Genomic DNA, 15821 nt, shown 5'->3' with positions numbered 1-15821 from the left:
TGGGCTGTCTGTGGGCATGTTCTCCTACCATGTTCTTTCACTTTTATCTTTTCCCCTCCTGTTTTACTAACCTATTCCCCACTGCATCTCTGAACATCCAGCTTCATGGTCTATCACAACTGTAATCCCAGCCTCTGTCAGCCCTCCTTGTTGCTGCTCTATCTACCAGAGAGAGAGAGCAGCTGCCACTTTCCACCAGTTGCCATGTTCTACTTTCCCAGAAGTCCCCTCCTGTGTGCCAAGCGTCTGTTCAGGTTATTCTGCACATGAAGGCTTCAGTCTCTGGGCAGCCTGTCCCCCCTGGGAGTGTAGTGCTGCTACAGAGCTGTCCAAGTTGAGCTCACAGATCTCAGCTATGACCATCAATTTGTCCATCCTATTCTAGCTGCAAAATCCCTATGAGATAGCAAACCAGAGAGGGCTGCTCTAGTAAATTAGGAGCTACCACTGAGATTAGTGCCTTGATTCCAAACCCCAGTGTTTGTAATTTTAAGATTTAATGTCTATACTGTATAAAATCAACCTTGACATCCCAACAATGGGATACTATTTTTGTTACAGTATCACAAAAGTTTTACATAAATCTCATGGAGACAGAAACAGACATCAGGAAATAAACCAAAAACAAGTACTACTTATTTATTCATAGATTTTAATTTAAAAAAATATATTCCATGAGATTACTCCTCATTTGTATGTACTTATTTTGGAGCATAGAGGATATCTTCAAGTAGCTGAAAACTTAAATCACAAGGCAAGTCACTAACAAACTAGAGACCCAAACCCGTATTTTGGGTAGCAGCCAAAGTAAGCAGACTACACTGCAGAGTTTGTCAGCATCCACTGTGCATGGATGATGTTAAGACTTCGCTGCTAGAGCACTACATGGCCATTTCTCACTACACCCAGCCTGTGGCTGTTGTCATCTCTGCAGAAGGACAAGAACAATTTTCACCAGTAATGCCATTGAGATGGCCCAGATGGAACATGCCCCAAAGCTCCTTTTAATGTGAAGAATAGAAACCATCAAGAAAATATCTCTGTCTTGCACAATAGCAATATCTCTATAATACCAGATTTTGGGCATTTGTCAAGTAGTCCCACTTACTATAGGGTTTGTGGGTGAAATATATTAATAACTGCTGGTAATTTAAGTAGGCCAGAGTTAGTTAAAATTTCCCAAATGTGTTGAAAATTACACCCAAAATTTAATTTCAATGTTTTAAGAAATTATAGATAGGCATTCAATTACACAAAGGAGACAACATTCTTTCATGAAATAATGGGGCATTTTGTTAGTTGAAAAGTGCAAACATAGATTTCTTAATCTATTTTAGTAATGAAGTACATAACAAAAATAATCTGTTTCTCAAGATGCAAAATACGCACAGAACATGCTAACTAAAGAGAAATGAACCCTAAGAGATGGAATGCCATAGTACGAATTACTGTTGCTATAACTACTGACAGTAAATGAATAAGATTGACAGTGTCACTACTAAACTCACCTGATATCCTTCCACAGATTTATCAGAAACATGGTGCCAAGAAACAGACATTTCAGAAGATGACAAAACTTTTACACTCACATCTGTAGGTACTTCAGTTGGAGCTGGAAGATGAAAGATATGTTAAACATTCAATCTGATCCTGTGGTAATGTTATACTTGTTTACAGGGACTCTTCTCACTTCAGAGAAGTTATTTTCAGTATTTTATATAATTTTTCCTGACATAACTGAGCCAAGTGTTAGTCTTTAATCTGGTTTTTCTTGAGTAAGCTTCAAGTCCAGTGATGATCTGTAAGAAAAATGATTCTGTAAAAACAAAGCAATGATCCTGTTACTTGGCTCAGACTATGTATTTTTACGCTTCAACAGATTTCATGCTGAAATTTGTGTAAACTGAAAACAGCATTTGATAAATAGAATGAAGCATCCAGTGGTCTTTTACTAAATGTGACAGCAGCTCACATATAATATATATCAGATTTTTAAAGTTAGCTACACACAAATACTTGTGTATGTCAGTCCTAACAATACAATTTTTTTGTGAGAGCAGATATTAGATACACAGCTGTCCAGTGGCACTTACAAACTCAAACATAGGTGTGAAATAATCCAAAGTACCCTTCTGTAAGGCATACATTGTAAGGTTGATTTTGTTTGCATTCTTAGTTCTGAACAGAAGCCAACGCAGAGTACAGACCATCATAATGTGACAGACTTTTATCTAGGGATTAGAATACTGAGGTCTAGTTTCATTTCACTGCTGAATTCTGAATTCATTGAAATTCATTCACTTCATCGAATTTTAAACAAGGTAAGGAATTAAGAAAGGCATGAACTTAGAAATGTCTCTAAAAGACAAAGTTTTCCAAGCTAACAAAAGCTCTCTGTCGTGAATCTTTTCAAACAAGTTGCAACAGACAGGCATGGCAGCCCTAGCTGAGGAAAGCTTTCATATACTTAATCTTCCAACTGGGCATCCAGTCAACTATGCATCAAAACAGCCACTGTTAAGAAAAAAAATCACTAACATCTCTCATGAAAAGTATCCCAGGTAACAAAATAATCTTATATGCAAAGTTACCTTTTGTAATTGTCTTTCAATGGCTGTTAATAATGCAAATGTCTAATTAAAAAATTATACATTATTGCAAAATTGTTTTCACAGTGACAGGAATTTAGATAAGCAAGAGGCCTGTGCACTCATTACTAGCAATCATTACTCACTACTAGCAATGGCAGATATGACTAGCAGTTGTCAGACATGGAACTTGGCTTATTACATGTGGGAACACAGAAATTCCCCAGTCACTGAAGAGAATAACAATACCCACAGCTACAACTAGAGAAACACAGATCTATTATAGAATACACAATTCAGTGGAAAAGCTGTCACTATATCTATGTATATATGGACATTTATACATATCTGTATGGAATATTGCATGACCACACTGCATTTTCCCAATACCTTTGAGAACTTGTGTTGTTTAACAGTAATAATATCCCTTGATGACTCAAAGGTACAGAAGTACAGATGGAATAGTTGTCACCATCTAATCTATTCCCAAATCACAGTCAGACTCTTCTCTATTGTATCAATTACAGAACTTTCTAAAAAATTTCATAGTGAAAAGTTTCATCTGCCAGGGCTTTTGCTGATACAATACTCTAACAATATTTCATCTGCTCATGCTTGTTTATGAGCTGCAAATAATTTACATCCCTCTTTGTCATTAATGTTCTGTAAATACTTTGCAGCCTCTCTTGAGCCAGAAAGATGGCATCAGTCTTTTTCCTACAGCCTTCTGATTGTGTATTTCAACCAATAAAAGGAGAAATCACATGGTCATTACAATATATTCTCTTCAACGGAAATACAGTGGTCATCAAACAATCATCTTCTATGCAAAACTACACAAAGTTCAGGCTGGCAGCCAGTAAGCACACTACAAGGTATGGAAGTGATTTTGTTCATGTCCTGATGCCAGGAGACAACTCTCTTCTCAATGTTCTTCAGAGCAACTTGCATTACATCTCCTGGAACAACTCCTTCTAACCTTCCCTGAAATTCCTGATTGGATACAGGCCGTAGTCAGGGTCAAAGCTCTGCACTGGAGCTGTGAGCACTACTGGTAAGGTTTGTACTCTTGTGCTTGAAATCAAAGAAGTAGGTTCCCTGAGCTTCTATTTCTTTTGCAGTCTGTATCTGGCATTTTTTAACCACAAATGTTTTTTTATCAGGTGTCTGGACCTCACTAAAGTCTGTGTTAGAACATCAGCAGCCACTCAAGTGACCTCTTTATCTGGAAGCTAGCACTACTGCACATTTGCTTTCCCTCTGTCTTTTTGGGCTACAAGGCCCTACCATGCCCCTGAATTTACAGACCATACAAACACACATGCCACTCCTGACATGGTATGGATAATTCTAACATAAACATGTGGGAGTTTATCAGTCAGTTGTCGATAAAGTGTCTGAGCAAGGATGGATACTTAAGTGGTATTTGACCGATATTGCTTTCATTACACCATAGCTATTTACTAACACATTTATACAATTGCAAAAAACCCCTCTATGTTGCTGCAGCAGCTGTTGAAGATGATTTCCTAAGGTGTGCTTTCCTGAGAAAAAAGATTAGCATTATCCTCATCAGCCAGCTTGGTATTGAGGACTCCTTTGTCTTTTCTCTCTGTGTGGCCGATTTGTGAGCAAAGTTCCCATCAGTGCTAATGGGAACCATGAACATAAATCTTCCATAAAGTATACAGAGTACAGAACAGTATTGGAAATGTGAGAATATGGCCCTGTTATCATATCCCTCCTCTTGGCTCTTTGGTCTACATCTGTTGACTTTGTGAAGGAGATTTTGCTCTATGGAAAGAAAAATATTAGCAATCTTTGGGTTTCTGGCAGAAATTAATGAACTGCATTTTTTTAGAACAGGCTTGAGTGATGATAATGCAATTAAAGATGTTGTATATATTTCTTCTGATTTAAGGTAAACTTTCTTCCACTACTTTCTCTCTTCTGCTTAGTTTGAAAATGTCATTTAAACCTCAATCCTAAAGATCACAGCATGTGAAATAATTACAGTAAGAATAAAGAAAAATATTTTAATGGAATTTGAAAGAGGTTTCTATTAAATTACTCACTTGATAGCTCTAACATGCAAACCAGAATAAAGAATATAACTAGGATAATTTATATGAGAATCTAAACATGCTGGAAATGTAACTAGATACAATTGAACTATCATTCCTTCATAATTTTGGGCTCAATTCTGATACCGATCGACTAAAATTCTAGGCTTTAGTGTGGTCTGTTAAGAAAAAAAAAGTAAGCATATGTCAAATACACGTACTAAGATCACAGAGACATTACTGAATAAAGATCTAAATGTTTTGGGCAACTACTGTGGAGATAAGAATTTATTTTTCTATATTCTTAAATCTTTTAACAAGCTTGAAGAATCTTGCATACTGCTGTTTATTGCTTATTGCCAGCAAGTGCAGCCAAGTGCTCTGCATCACACAGAAAAAGAAAGCAGAAAGTGGAAGTTGGCATTTCAGAAAGAGTGTTTTGTGAGAGCAATGCACACCTTCCCTGCTGAAGATGCATCCTGCTACATAAATCAATGTCAAGGACCAGGTTCTACTGATGTTGGTGGTGCTGATCTGGACACACAGTGTAAAACTCATTTGGAACATTTACTCACCATCTTGTGCTGAATAAATGACAGCAGTGAGACTGAATGGCCCATCCCCTTTGTTGTTAAATGCTTTCACTTTTACTTGATACTGAGTTGATGGTGGCATTGATTCATCCTTGTGGACATATCGGCCAATTTCAGGATTAGTAACTGTAACTCTTCTCCATTCTTTCTCACCAAATGGCTTGAAGGCCACTATATAACCAAAGTTATTGCCATAGTGGTATTCTCTTGACAAAGGCTGTAGAGACAAAAAAATAAAACATTAATTATTGCTAAACAGCTAGTCTAGAATGAAATATAAATTATGCACAAAGCATTGATATGTACGTTGTAAAAACAATGAACTAAACCTCCATTTCACCCTGGTTTCCTTCAATGGCTTGCTTCCACCCCCTTTAAAAATAGACCCTCTTAGATCTGCAGTATTAGTGTATTTTCTAGGAAAACATTTTAATATCTTTTTCCTCATCTGAACTCAGTGCAACACACATCATGTTACCTCCCACAGAAAGAAACCAAGAATAATTCTGTAATAAAACAGCTGTAGCTGTCAAAAAAAAAAGCCCTAGGGAATGAGGCACAGCAGATATTTAACACAGATATATTATGCCAGTATATGGGTCCATGCACATGTGGAGATAGAGATAGATATTATTAAAAAAAAATCACAGTGAAGGGAAAATCTATGTGGCTGGCCCAAATGATATTAATTTACTGAAAGTTTGTCACCTAGACAACTGGCACAGCTGATAAAGAAAGATGGACACATTCAAAGAATGACTCATCCTACCACTTTTCACTGGTGATGGAGGGGATCCAGCTCTGATTTAGACTACCTAGCTTCTAACTGGTAAATATCTTCATGAAATGACTCCCACTTTCAGTACAGGAATCAAAGGTACTTATCCAAAATATTTCTTGAAACTATAGCTAACTTCCTACACCTAGGAATACTGTAAAATATGAAATTAAGGTAGAGAATCTGCCATAATGGATTTTTCTTCTTTTACCAATGCTCTCTACATTCAGTGATCCTTTTTCAGTCCATGGAGCTTTTACCACAACTATTATACACTGCACCCAACCAGCCAAAATCACATCATTCATCTGTGCATCAGGAGGTTGACCAGAAGCATCCTTTGAAAATAAGCTTCCTGCATCACCTTATTCCCTAATGGAAATCTCAGAGAGATGAAATAGCTTATCTTGAGGCAAAGGTCTTGAAGCAGTGACACAGTGAGTAATTATTCTCCTTAGGTGCTTGCCCACTACTGCAGCACTTCAGCCAACATGTGTGGAGATATTCTGAGCAAGGTTTTATGGAACTTCGGTGTAGCTGATTTTCTGAATCTATCACTGTAACTAGCTGCTTAAAATAAACCAGAATCCTATCTCATATGCCAAAGTAAGCAGACTGGATGAGGCCCTAGCCTCAGAATGATTTTCAGCCAGAGCAAACTTTAGAAAGCCAGGACCGGCACTTAAAAATATATTCTAAAAGGTCTTGTATGAAGTTTGAAAGCAGTTTTCCCTCCAATGGCTGCACATAATAAGTAGTTGTAAGTAGCTGAGTAGTTTGCAGAATCCACTGAAAAGTTTGAAAACGAAAATTGGAGAGGGAAAGACAAATGAGCAAAACTGAGAAAGAATGGGCATGCCACTCCTAGGTCTCCTTCTCAGTTCCTCTTTCAAAACAAGTCTTAGAAGAGCTATGATTGCATCTCTGGCTGTCTCATTCAACCTGGGCTTATGAATCATAGCAGAAGCTGAAAAGGGGTTGGCAGCAACTTGTGAACCTGCCATACATTTTGTTCTTCTCTTCTTAATTAAGGACTATTTAGAGTAGCATATGCAAATGTCAGCACATTTGGGGGAATCAATATATATTTTTATCTTTGCCTTACAGATAGATATATTGTTGTCTTTCAGACTCCATGAATCTACAGTCTCTATTTAAAAACCCTTGCTAGACACAGCATAGAAATTCTTGGGAAATAAACTTGAAGCCATGCTTAATTTGTCTGACTAAAGGAGCTACTCAGAATAGATGTGAAAAGCATAACATTAGGTAAGAGAAATAATGAGAATATAAATCTGCTTGGGTGTACAGGAAATACTAAAGTGGTCTTCTGATTTTGCATTAGTCACTGTTCTCCTGATTGTATTTCTTTGTTTTGTTTGGTCACAGCCAGGTTACAATACAGGTTACTCTACTGGAAATACCACAAGTGCCAGTCTTTACATGCAATCCAAGAAGCAGCTCTAGTTTGTTACAGTTTTTAGAAGGAAAGCTTGTGAAGTAAAATAATTTAGGTCTTCTGCACCTGTCCATTGAATGTGTTATTTTGCTCTTCAAAAATAAGAGACCAGAAATAAGCCAATTAAGACATTTTATTAGGGGAACTAAAATACAACGTTTTCAATATATTGTAACAGAACTGTGGACCTTCATTTTCAGAATCTTATAAATCTTTTCTTCACTGCTAAAATAATTAGGAAGACTGAATAAATATTTTGTACTCAGCTAAAAAACAAAAAAATAACCACCCAAAACTCCAAAACAAAACCCAACCAGGAAAGCCCAAATCTGATAGCTCAAATATATCACTAGCTATTTCTGTCATACTTGAGAACTTTCACAGGCATATGATCAATCCTAAGTACAAAAAGAAAGAAATATGCATATGGAATAAAATCTGCATATTCATAAGGGAGAAACCCTATATGACAATACATGCTATTGGAATGATGACATCTTTACATTACTTCCCACAAGAAAAAGCACTCTTCCTAGACATAATTCAGCTGCTACATATGAAACAACTATTCCCCAAAAGATACAAATGGCATAATGTGCCTTATGTATCTCATAGCCTTGTGACAGTGAACAGAGAAGTCAACAGAAAACAAACTTGGTAATTTTCTCAATCATAACATAACCATGGTTCTTTGCCAGATGTAATGCTGCTGTAACTCTGTTTTTCCTGGATACTGATAGGCTCTGACATGAATCCAACAATTATTTTTTTAAGTTTCTTCTCCCTAGCTTCCCCAAATACCCTGCAGTAGATTTCAATCCTCTTTCCCATGCTGCTTCTGCCTATGAAACATTGTTTATAAATCCTTATCCTCTCTTGTGCTACCGTTTGCTTTCCTCTTGGTGTCTCTTTTCCCTCATTGCTTTACCTATATCCACAGAATAGGTAAGTTTTCAAAACCATTGCTTCAATAGCGAAATGAAGACTTCTTTTATTGATGCATTATCACAGTCAGTATGTGTTTCATTCTCTTTGTCTTAGAATGTTTTAGATAATATTTTAGAGATGTCCAACATATAAACCCCTACAGTACTCTCTTCCTCATTCCTTTTCATGTATTTTTTTTATGAGAAAAGTCTGGAAATCTATATTTTTATACAAATCCTGATGTCACAAGATCCAGAGACAAACCATCCACAGGTTTCAGGAGGAGCAAAATCAGATATGAGTTAGAATGGGTTTCATGCCATCTTGCATGCGCAATACTTACCATCCACGTTATTGTCAGTTCTCGATTGCTTCCACCCCCTCCTCCAACATCAGAAGGAGCCACATTAGGAGCTAGTGAAACAGAAGAGACACAAAAAATTACTACAAAGTATGCAGCAGACAGCTGCAAGGCCAATGAGCACACGTGGCACACACAATTAAAGTAATGATGGTGTGCAATCTGCCAAGACTAATGTATAGCTACTGCTTCAGGAAATATGCCAGCTGTAACCATAGCTAGCAATCATTCTTCCTTCTCCCTGTATTATCTACAAATTTTTAATTGAATATTCAAGAATGGAAAATTTCTTGTAAGTCTTAAGAGAAGCACACTGTGTATTGTTCTTGTGCTTTCTCAGATGTTGGTATGCTGAAGGCTCCAGCACCATGGACTTGTATCGTGCAATTATCTTAACACACCGTGATCAGTTCCAGCTACCTCAGTGGATTTACTTGCTATGGGAAGGTTAAACCCATGGGTCTATCTTTGAAGCACTGGCAGCCTAATTGATTTCTAGATCAGTGGCACATCTTCTTGACAGTCATGTTCAGGATGGGTAGATGTACCTAACCTAAACTGGCATAGCACTTTACAATTTACTAATTGCATTTTACACTGACATTTTGCATAATGAAACACGATGCGTTGATCTACCATTGGTGCACAGCTGGATGGCAACGCAGGATACTTTCAAGGACTCCATTATAAATCATTCCTATATTGTCATTTCTCTCAGACTCTTCAGTGAGTGCAATGATTCTATTGCTATTGTGTTTGTAAATTTATCTACTGTCACTCAATATGGACATACAAAGTACTGAAACTTAAAACTGTCCACTGAAAACTTAGGATATGATAGCCGACCTACAGGGCATTAAACATTTCTCAGATGTGCATGTATGAGCTACATGCCCTACCTAAATTAATGTGTTTTTGCATAAAAAAGTTCTGAACAGGATCAGGCATTTTCTCCACTAATCAGTGAAAGCTGTAAGTCATAGTGCTTGAGCACTATGTAAGTCAGATGTTTGCTGAGGCCTTCTCTGAAGGTCAGCTGAAGAGGAACACAAAGCAGAGCAGAACAAATGTTTTCAGACAGGATAAAAATATGTAAAAAAAATTGGAAATTGAAATCAGCATTCAATGCATGGTTTGCATTATTTATTTCTGGCCTTTCCAAAAACAAATTAGTGGTGATCAAGACTAAACATACATATAAGAATTTGAGAGAAAGATGGAATTTGTTACTTGATCTTGTAGTCACACTATTATAAACATGTAGCTTTAGAGCTACGTTAGAAGCAGAGGGTTGCTAGAATGCTTAAATAGTCAAAGAAGAAAGACAGGCTGCCAAAGAACAGAAGAAAACTGACTGTTTAAAGTCTAATAAGTCATTCTTTTAAAAAGAATCTTTCTCATTCTCTCAACCATTAAATCCAGGTTTCTCTCTCTGTTAAGACCAGGTAACTAACTTAGACAACTATACTTAGACAATTACTCTAATGCATCCAGAAGCTAAAATATATAAAACCAGACCTTTATTGAATTTCAAGAAAAAATTGTGAAATTTTGTTGATGAAGCAAGCTGTTTCATTAAAAATAAAAAACACTGCACATAGTCTTAGCATGTCAATAAGTTACCAGAAGATGGACTTCAAAATTGAGAAAGATGCTGACAACTTTTAAGTGTAACAGACATGATTTGTCATCCACATAACGAAGACCAGCACTGTTTGTTGCTGTTTAACATGGAAAATATTAACAATAACTACAATATGTGGACATGTCTTGTAATTTGTTATCTACCTTTTTCAGAATTGCATAAAAATGCTCATGCAGTTGGGCACACTGCTTCTGTAGTACCTTTGACATTGACAGTACAACCCAAATCCTACTGTTGCTTATAACAAATTCCAGCTCCTGGCAGAAAACACACTTGGGTGCAGAAGTTATTCTGTAAACTGTAAATTATTTAATCGCTATTTTGTCATGGCAAGAAGTGCTGACTGATGCCTAAGGAGACTACATTACCATTTTGCATGGTTTGCCAAAAACTGTCTCACAGTCTGCCAGAGCATGGTGCTGTGCCTGGGGAATCAGACAACAGACTAAATAGACCACTTCTTGCAAAAGCAGTTTTTGCAAGAAGCTGTCTATTTAGTCTGTTGTCTGGTTCCTGCTACAAAACTGGAAAGTATGCCATTTTTAGGAAGGCTACAAAAAATGGCATGAATGTGGCACACTGCAAACTGCAGGACATTACCCCTATTCCACCTGTCAGCATTATTTCTCTCCTTATCTGTGTCTTTTCTAACATTTTAAAGCATCTATTGTGCACCAGACATTCAAAGAAACATGTGCAGATTTCTCCTGTATATTCTTGGGCTTACAAATACAGCTCTTGAGTCATAAAACATATTATGCTAGCAGTCAATTTTCTAGGCAGTGATTATATTTTATTTCCGTATTAAAGCTCTGTGGCTCTTCCTTCCCTATCCAAAATATTTCACTAATTTATTTTCTTTCTCCCCATGCAACAACATTTTAATGGACCAAATTTGTTTTTAATGAATGTTTTGAAATTTACAATGCAAATACATTTTATTTTGAAAATACTATCTAATCAAAGTTATGACCTAGCAGGTGTAATTACAAAAGTTGTTTTTCACACTTTGGGTTTTCATTTTTAGTTTCAGAACTCAGGCTATAGGAAACAATTGTAAAGAAATCTAGATTGCAAGTGGGTATAGATTGCTCTGTGGTATCGAGGCTTTGTTGGATACAGTCTTTGTGCATACATACCCCCTAGAACATTGCTGTTATCTCCTCTGTACAGTCAAACCAGAATGTATTATTTGGAATAGTAACATCTAATTCCTCATTTGGGAGAATTCATTATAAAAAGGATGTGCCTGTGCCTAAAGAATATCTTTAATATGCTCTGAGCTATTAGCACTGAGCAACCAGACAGATAAGAGTGCGTTATGTTGGATAATGTCACATATGTGACGTGAAGTAAGAAGACACCAGACCAAACCTTCAGTCTCAGAAAATTGGCAATATCCAGTAGAACACACATCCTTTCATGTATTCTTTAGTTGGAATACAAACCAAATGGCAAATGGACCTTTTCCTTGTAAAATACATGCATGTTTTTTCCTAAGTCCTGAACCAAACGTGTGCGTGCACTCATACACACACACAGCCTGGCTGACAGACACAGTGGAGATCTCTGAAAGATGCAGTCTGATTCTGTTTCAGCAATGGAGACAAATTTGCCACATGACTATGTTTCCTTTATATCTGCTTTGATGCTATCACATCTTCATAGTTTGATACTTGCTTGCTACAATCTGTAGTAGTGGGTGGCAGAAAACATATTCCCTGCACACTGAATCCTATAAACTTTTTTAAAGTAAACCCTAAAATGAACAAATTGGTAAACAAAAATGTAAAAATTAAGGAACACATTTAAAAAAAAAAAACCTGACATTTTCTGTTTACGTACGAGCGCCTTCAGTTCTAATCCTCTGTGATGGCATACTAGGTTCTCCTGTCCCCAGAGTGTTTGTTGCTATTATCCGGAATTCATATTCCATCCATGGAATTAAATCAATCACTGTAGCAGATTCCATATTTCCTTCAATATCTGATGGGTCTAAAAAAAAGAATAAATGCTTTAGGAAACAGCATTTTCACACTTAGGTCAGCAACAGTGCGGTTGATTGTGACAAAACTTGCCCTATTCTACAACCACACACAGACAACTAAATGTGACATTGCACATTAGGAATATAACATTTTACAAGGAGTACCCATAGCAGTGACTGGGAATTTGGAAACTATGACACTATCTTGGATAAACCCTTATTGACTTCCAAGTTTTAACTGGGTGTGAACTAGTACATGTAGTTATGAGATTTCCTTACTAATTACATACTGTAGCTGTAGAATTTCATTTTACCTACAGACAAATGCAATGAGAAATCTGTAATGCAGAAACAGTAAAATAAAAATTCATTACATGATCAGGCAAGGGCTAAACACGTAGGTTTCAATCAATTGATGAAGAGTGGTTTATAAAATGTGGTCCTAATTTGGTGTACCTAATTAGTGAGCATGTTATAACCTGCTATCTGATTCTGATCAACAAAGGTAAAAGTTCTTGTAATTCCTATAAAAAGACCTGTTATTGTCATAAAGATGAGCTTCTTTATCATATATAAAATGAGTAACTCATGACTGTCTGCAATTCACAGACAATAGGGGTTGTTTCTATAGCTGTCTGCAGCTATGGAAAGACAAAAGATTTTCATTTATATACAAACAAGAGTTGCTTGTCAAATTAGAGTCTTGTATTCAGAGGAGGATGAGAACTGAGATATTCTCCACTGGAAAGGCTACCACAGACAGCTGATTTGGAATTAAAATATAAATGAAATGCCAGCAGAAAAAAAAACCAAAAATCAACCAGGCAACAGCAGTGTAAGCACTAGATAGTGACACCACTTCCTTCTTCCTAATGATCATTAAATTTCATTCCAAAGCGAGGTCCTGAAGGAGAAATGAACTCATTTTCCATTTTTCTTTCTACCTGCCCACCACCCTCCCTCATTCTTACTTAGATTATTTTTCTATCTAGTCAGAAAAGCTATTGCAAACCTCCCCTGTCATCCAAGTTATGATATAAATTTAACACACTTTCAATGTCCTTCCTGGGCTACATCTGATCTCTTAATTTAATTTTACTGTCCCACAGATTCCCAGAACAATTATGAACACTTGACACAATGAGAATCTGAACCCCTTAACTGGAAAGAGCAACATAAATGTAAACAACTTCTTACATAATCCATTCATACATATTTCCATACTGTGAAGTAGTCTACACTTCTTTCACAAAACACACTCAGTATTATGAAACCTGAGATGAATGATTTGGTTGGCGGATAATGCTAGTAGAAATAATAACAATATTTCCAAAATGCAATGCCAAAGTATATTTTCTTGTTTCACACATTAAAAATTAACAACATTAATTGATAGCCTAAACATTTGGTGACAGATCAATTGGGACTGCTCATCATGCTTCATTAATCTGAAAGTTAACACTGAATCAAAATGGGAGCAGCTCAGCAATTAAGTAAAAGCTTGCAGTAATGCTAGTGATAGCGAGTATGGTAATTTTACCTACTTTTAAGGAATCATTTATTTATCAAAATTCCTAACTGTGGTGCAGATGAAAATGTAATGATTTTGAAAACACCGGGATAGTTACTTTCAACTTTTCAGAAATTAGTAATGTGTATCTTTTGTGTTCACATCTTTTAAAAGGAATTCAACAATCTAGATTCCTCACTGTCCCACCCAAGATTAAATCCCACTCAGCATTCTTTAGGGTAAAATTCAAATATTATCTCAGTAATTCTGAGAATCTGAGAACTTCAGAGATGCAGAGATGTTCATCCCATCATGCTTATAACATTGCAACTAGGAAATCTTCCCGAGAAATGAGAAGAGTGGTTTGAACTCTGCTCTGAATCAGACAGAATGAAGATCTGAAAACAACACTTATGTTAACTCTTACACCTCCAGTTCCAGTTCCACACAGCACAAAACAAAACAGTATTAGTTGCCACCTGAAATTATTCACATTTCCTTTTCTTTAACTGAAATCTACAGAATGAGTAAGAATTAAAATTAACTTATCCTGAGAAAAGCAGAGGCTAGTCTAAAAGGATCCTTCTTCCGCATGTATAGTTACTGAACCAAATAATCATAGTCAAACAGCTCTAATTGATACATTAATTATTTTCTTAAAGTTCAAAGAAATCTATTGTACAGAAAACATTAAACAAGATATAAGTGATAAGAAGGGGCTGGTGAACCTTCTGAGTTTATTTTCCAAGCTACTTTGGCATAAAAAATATCAGTGCTGGCTGATGGAGGCAATCATATCCAAGAGAACTACATATACTACATAATCTGAAAGAAAAATAAGATATAATACAGAAGGCCTACTATATCTGACTTTTTACTCTAAAAAAATTTCAGTTCAATATGTCAATCTACTTCTTACACATCTGTAGTTTCAAGTGAAAAATTAAATGGAAGACAATCACTGAAACTATTAATATTTTTAATATTTAGAAATGCTGAGTATGTGATATCTTAATTCCACAGGAAAGCACTTAAGATGTAATTTATAAGGGTGGGATAATGAAACATATTGATTGGAAAATTCTGTATAGCTTGTGACAATGCTATCCTTCATAAAGCATTCAGGGATACTAGTAGCTTAAAAATTTTTTCAAGTTTATGTTTTTATGTAAAATGCTGAAAAAAAAAAAAGCATAATTCCTGTGCTCAGGTAGGTTGATCTTTAACTACAATGTTGTGGCACAATGATGACATCCAGTGGTTAGAAGGATAATCTTAGCTATGTTTTCTCTAGGGGTGCCAGTTTTAATGTAATTGGAACTCAGTCTGCTGCCAGGAAAAAGCAGACAATTTTAACCAGCTTTCTCCATAACAAATAAAGAAATGAAAACATCTACTTTTCATCCAAATTAACCTGTAAATAAATTTTTTTGATTACACTACTTGATGTTGAATGTTTCAGGCACAAGGAAAGAGGCAAAAAAGCCAGGTAGCAACTCTGGCCGGTTCTTTTCTGTTATTTCTTGACATTTAGTTCAGGTCCTTCTAATGCTGGGAACGAAACTGTTGATGAGACACTGACAGGACAGTAAACCTGCAGCAGACATTAATAACATCCCTGGTTTCCCTCTGTGATTACTTTCTGATTAGTCACTTTCTAACAATCATATTTAAAAACTTACTGTCCTTATTACTTCTGGCATTACTCTTACCTGTTTTGGCATCTTTCCACTCTTCAGAAAGAAAGGTTTTTGACTGGATCGTGTATTTAGAAATAGGACTATGATTGTCTGTTCCACGGCTCCAGGTAAGTGCTACAGCAGTGTCTCTAATTTCTTCTATTCTTATACCTCCAGGGGGGCCTGGAGGACCTGAGGGAAAAAACAAAAGGAAAAAAAAAAAAAAAAAAA

At 36.3% G+C, this 15821-nt stretch overlaps 1 protein-coding gene across 1 annotated transcript in view; it reads right to left on the bottom strand.

Annotated features, from left to right (window-relative positions):
* Positions 1-15821, bottom strand: part of CNTN1 (contactin 1) — a 207860-nt gene that overhangs the window by 21540 nt on the left and 170499 nt on the right. Inside the window, exons 16-20 of the mRNA XM_015629012.2 lie at positions 15624-15782; positions 12260-12409; positions 8752-8822; positions 5227-5461; positions 1509-1612 (exon numbers count right to left, since the gene is read on the bottom strand). Of these exons, the coding sequence (XP_015484498.1) occupies positions 1509-1612; positions 5227-5461; positions 8752-8822; positions 12260-12409; positions 15624-15782 (719 nt within the window). The remainder of the gene's footprint in view (positions 1-1508; positions 1613-5226; positions 5462-8751; positions 8823-12259; positions 12410-15623; positions 15783-15821) is intronic.

The sequence above is a fragment of the Parus major genome, chromosome 1A (genome assembly GCF_001522545.3).
Source record: "Parus major isolate Abel chromosome 1A, Parus_major1.1, whole genome shotgun sequence".
In the NCBI taxonomy this organism is placed as follows: domain Eukaryota; kingdom Metazoa; phylum Chordata; class Aves; order Passeriformes; family Paridae; genus Parus; species Parus major.
Note: the sequence above shows the minus strand (reverse complement) of the source record. Positions and strands in the feature narration are given on the sequence as shown.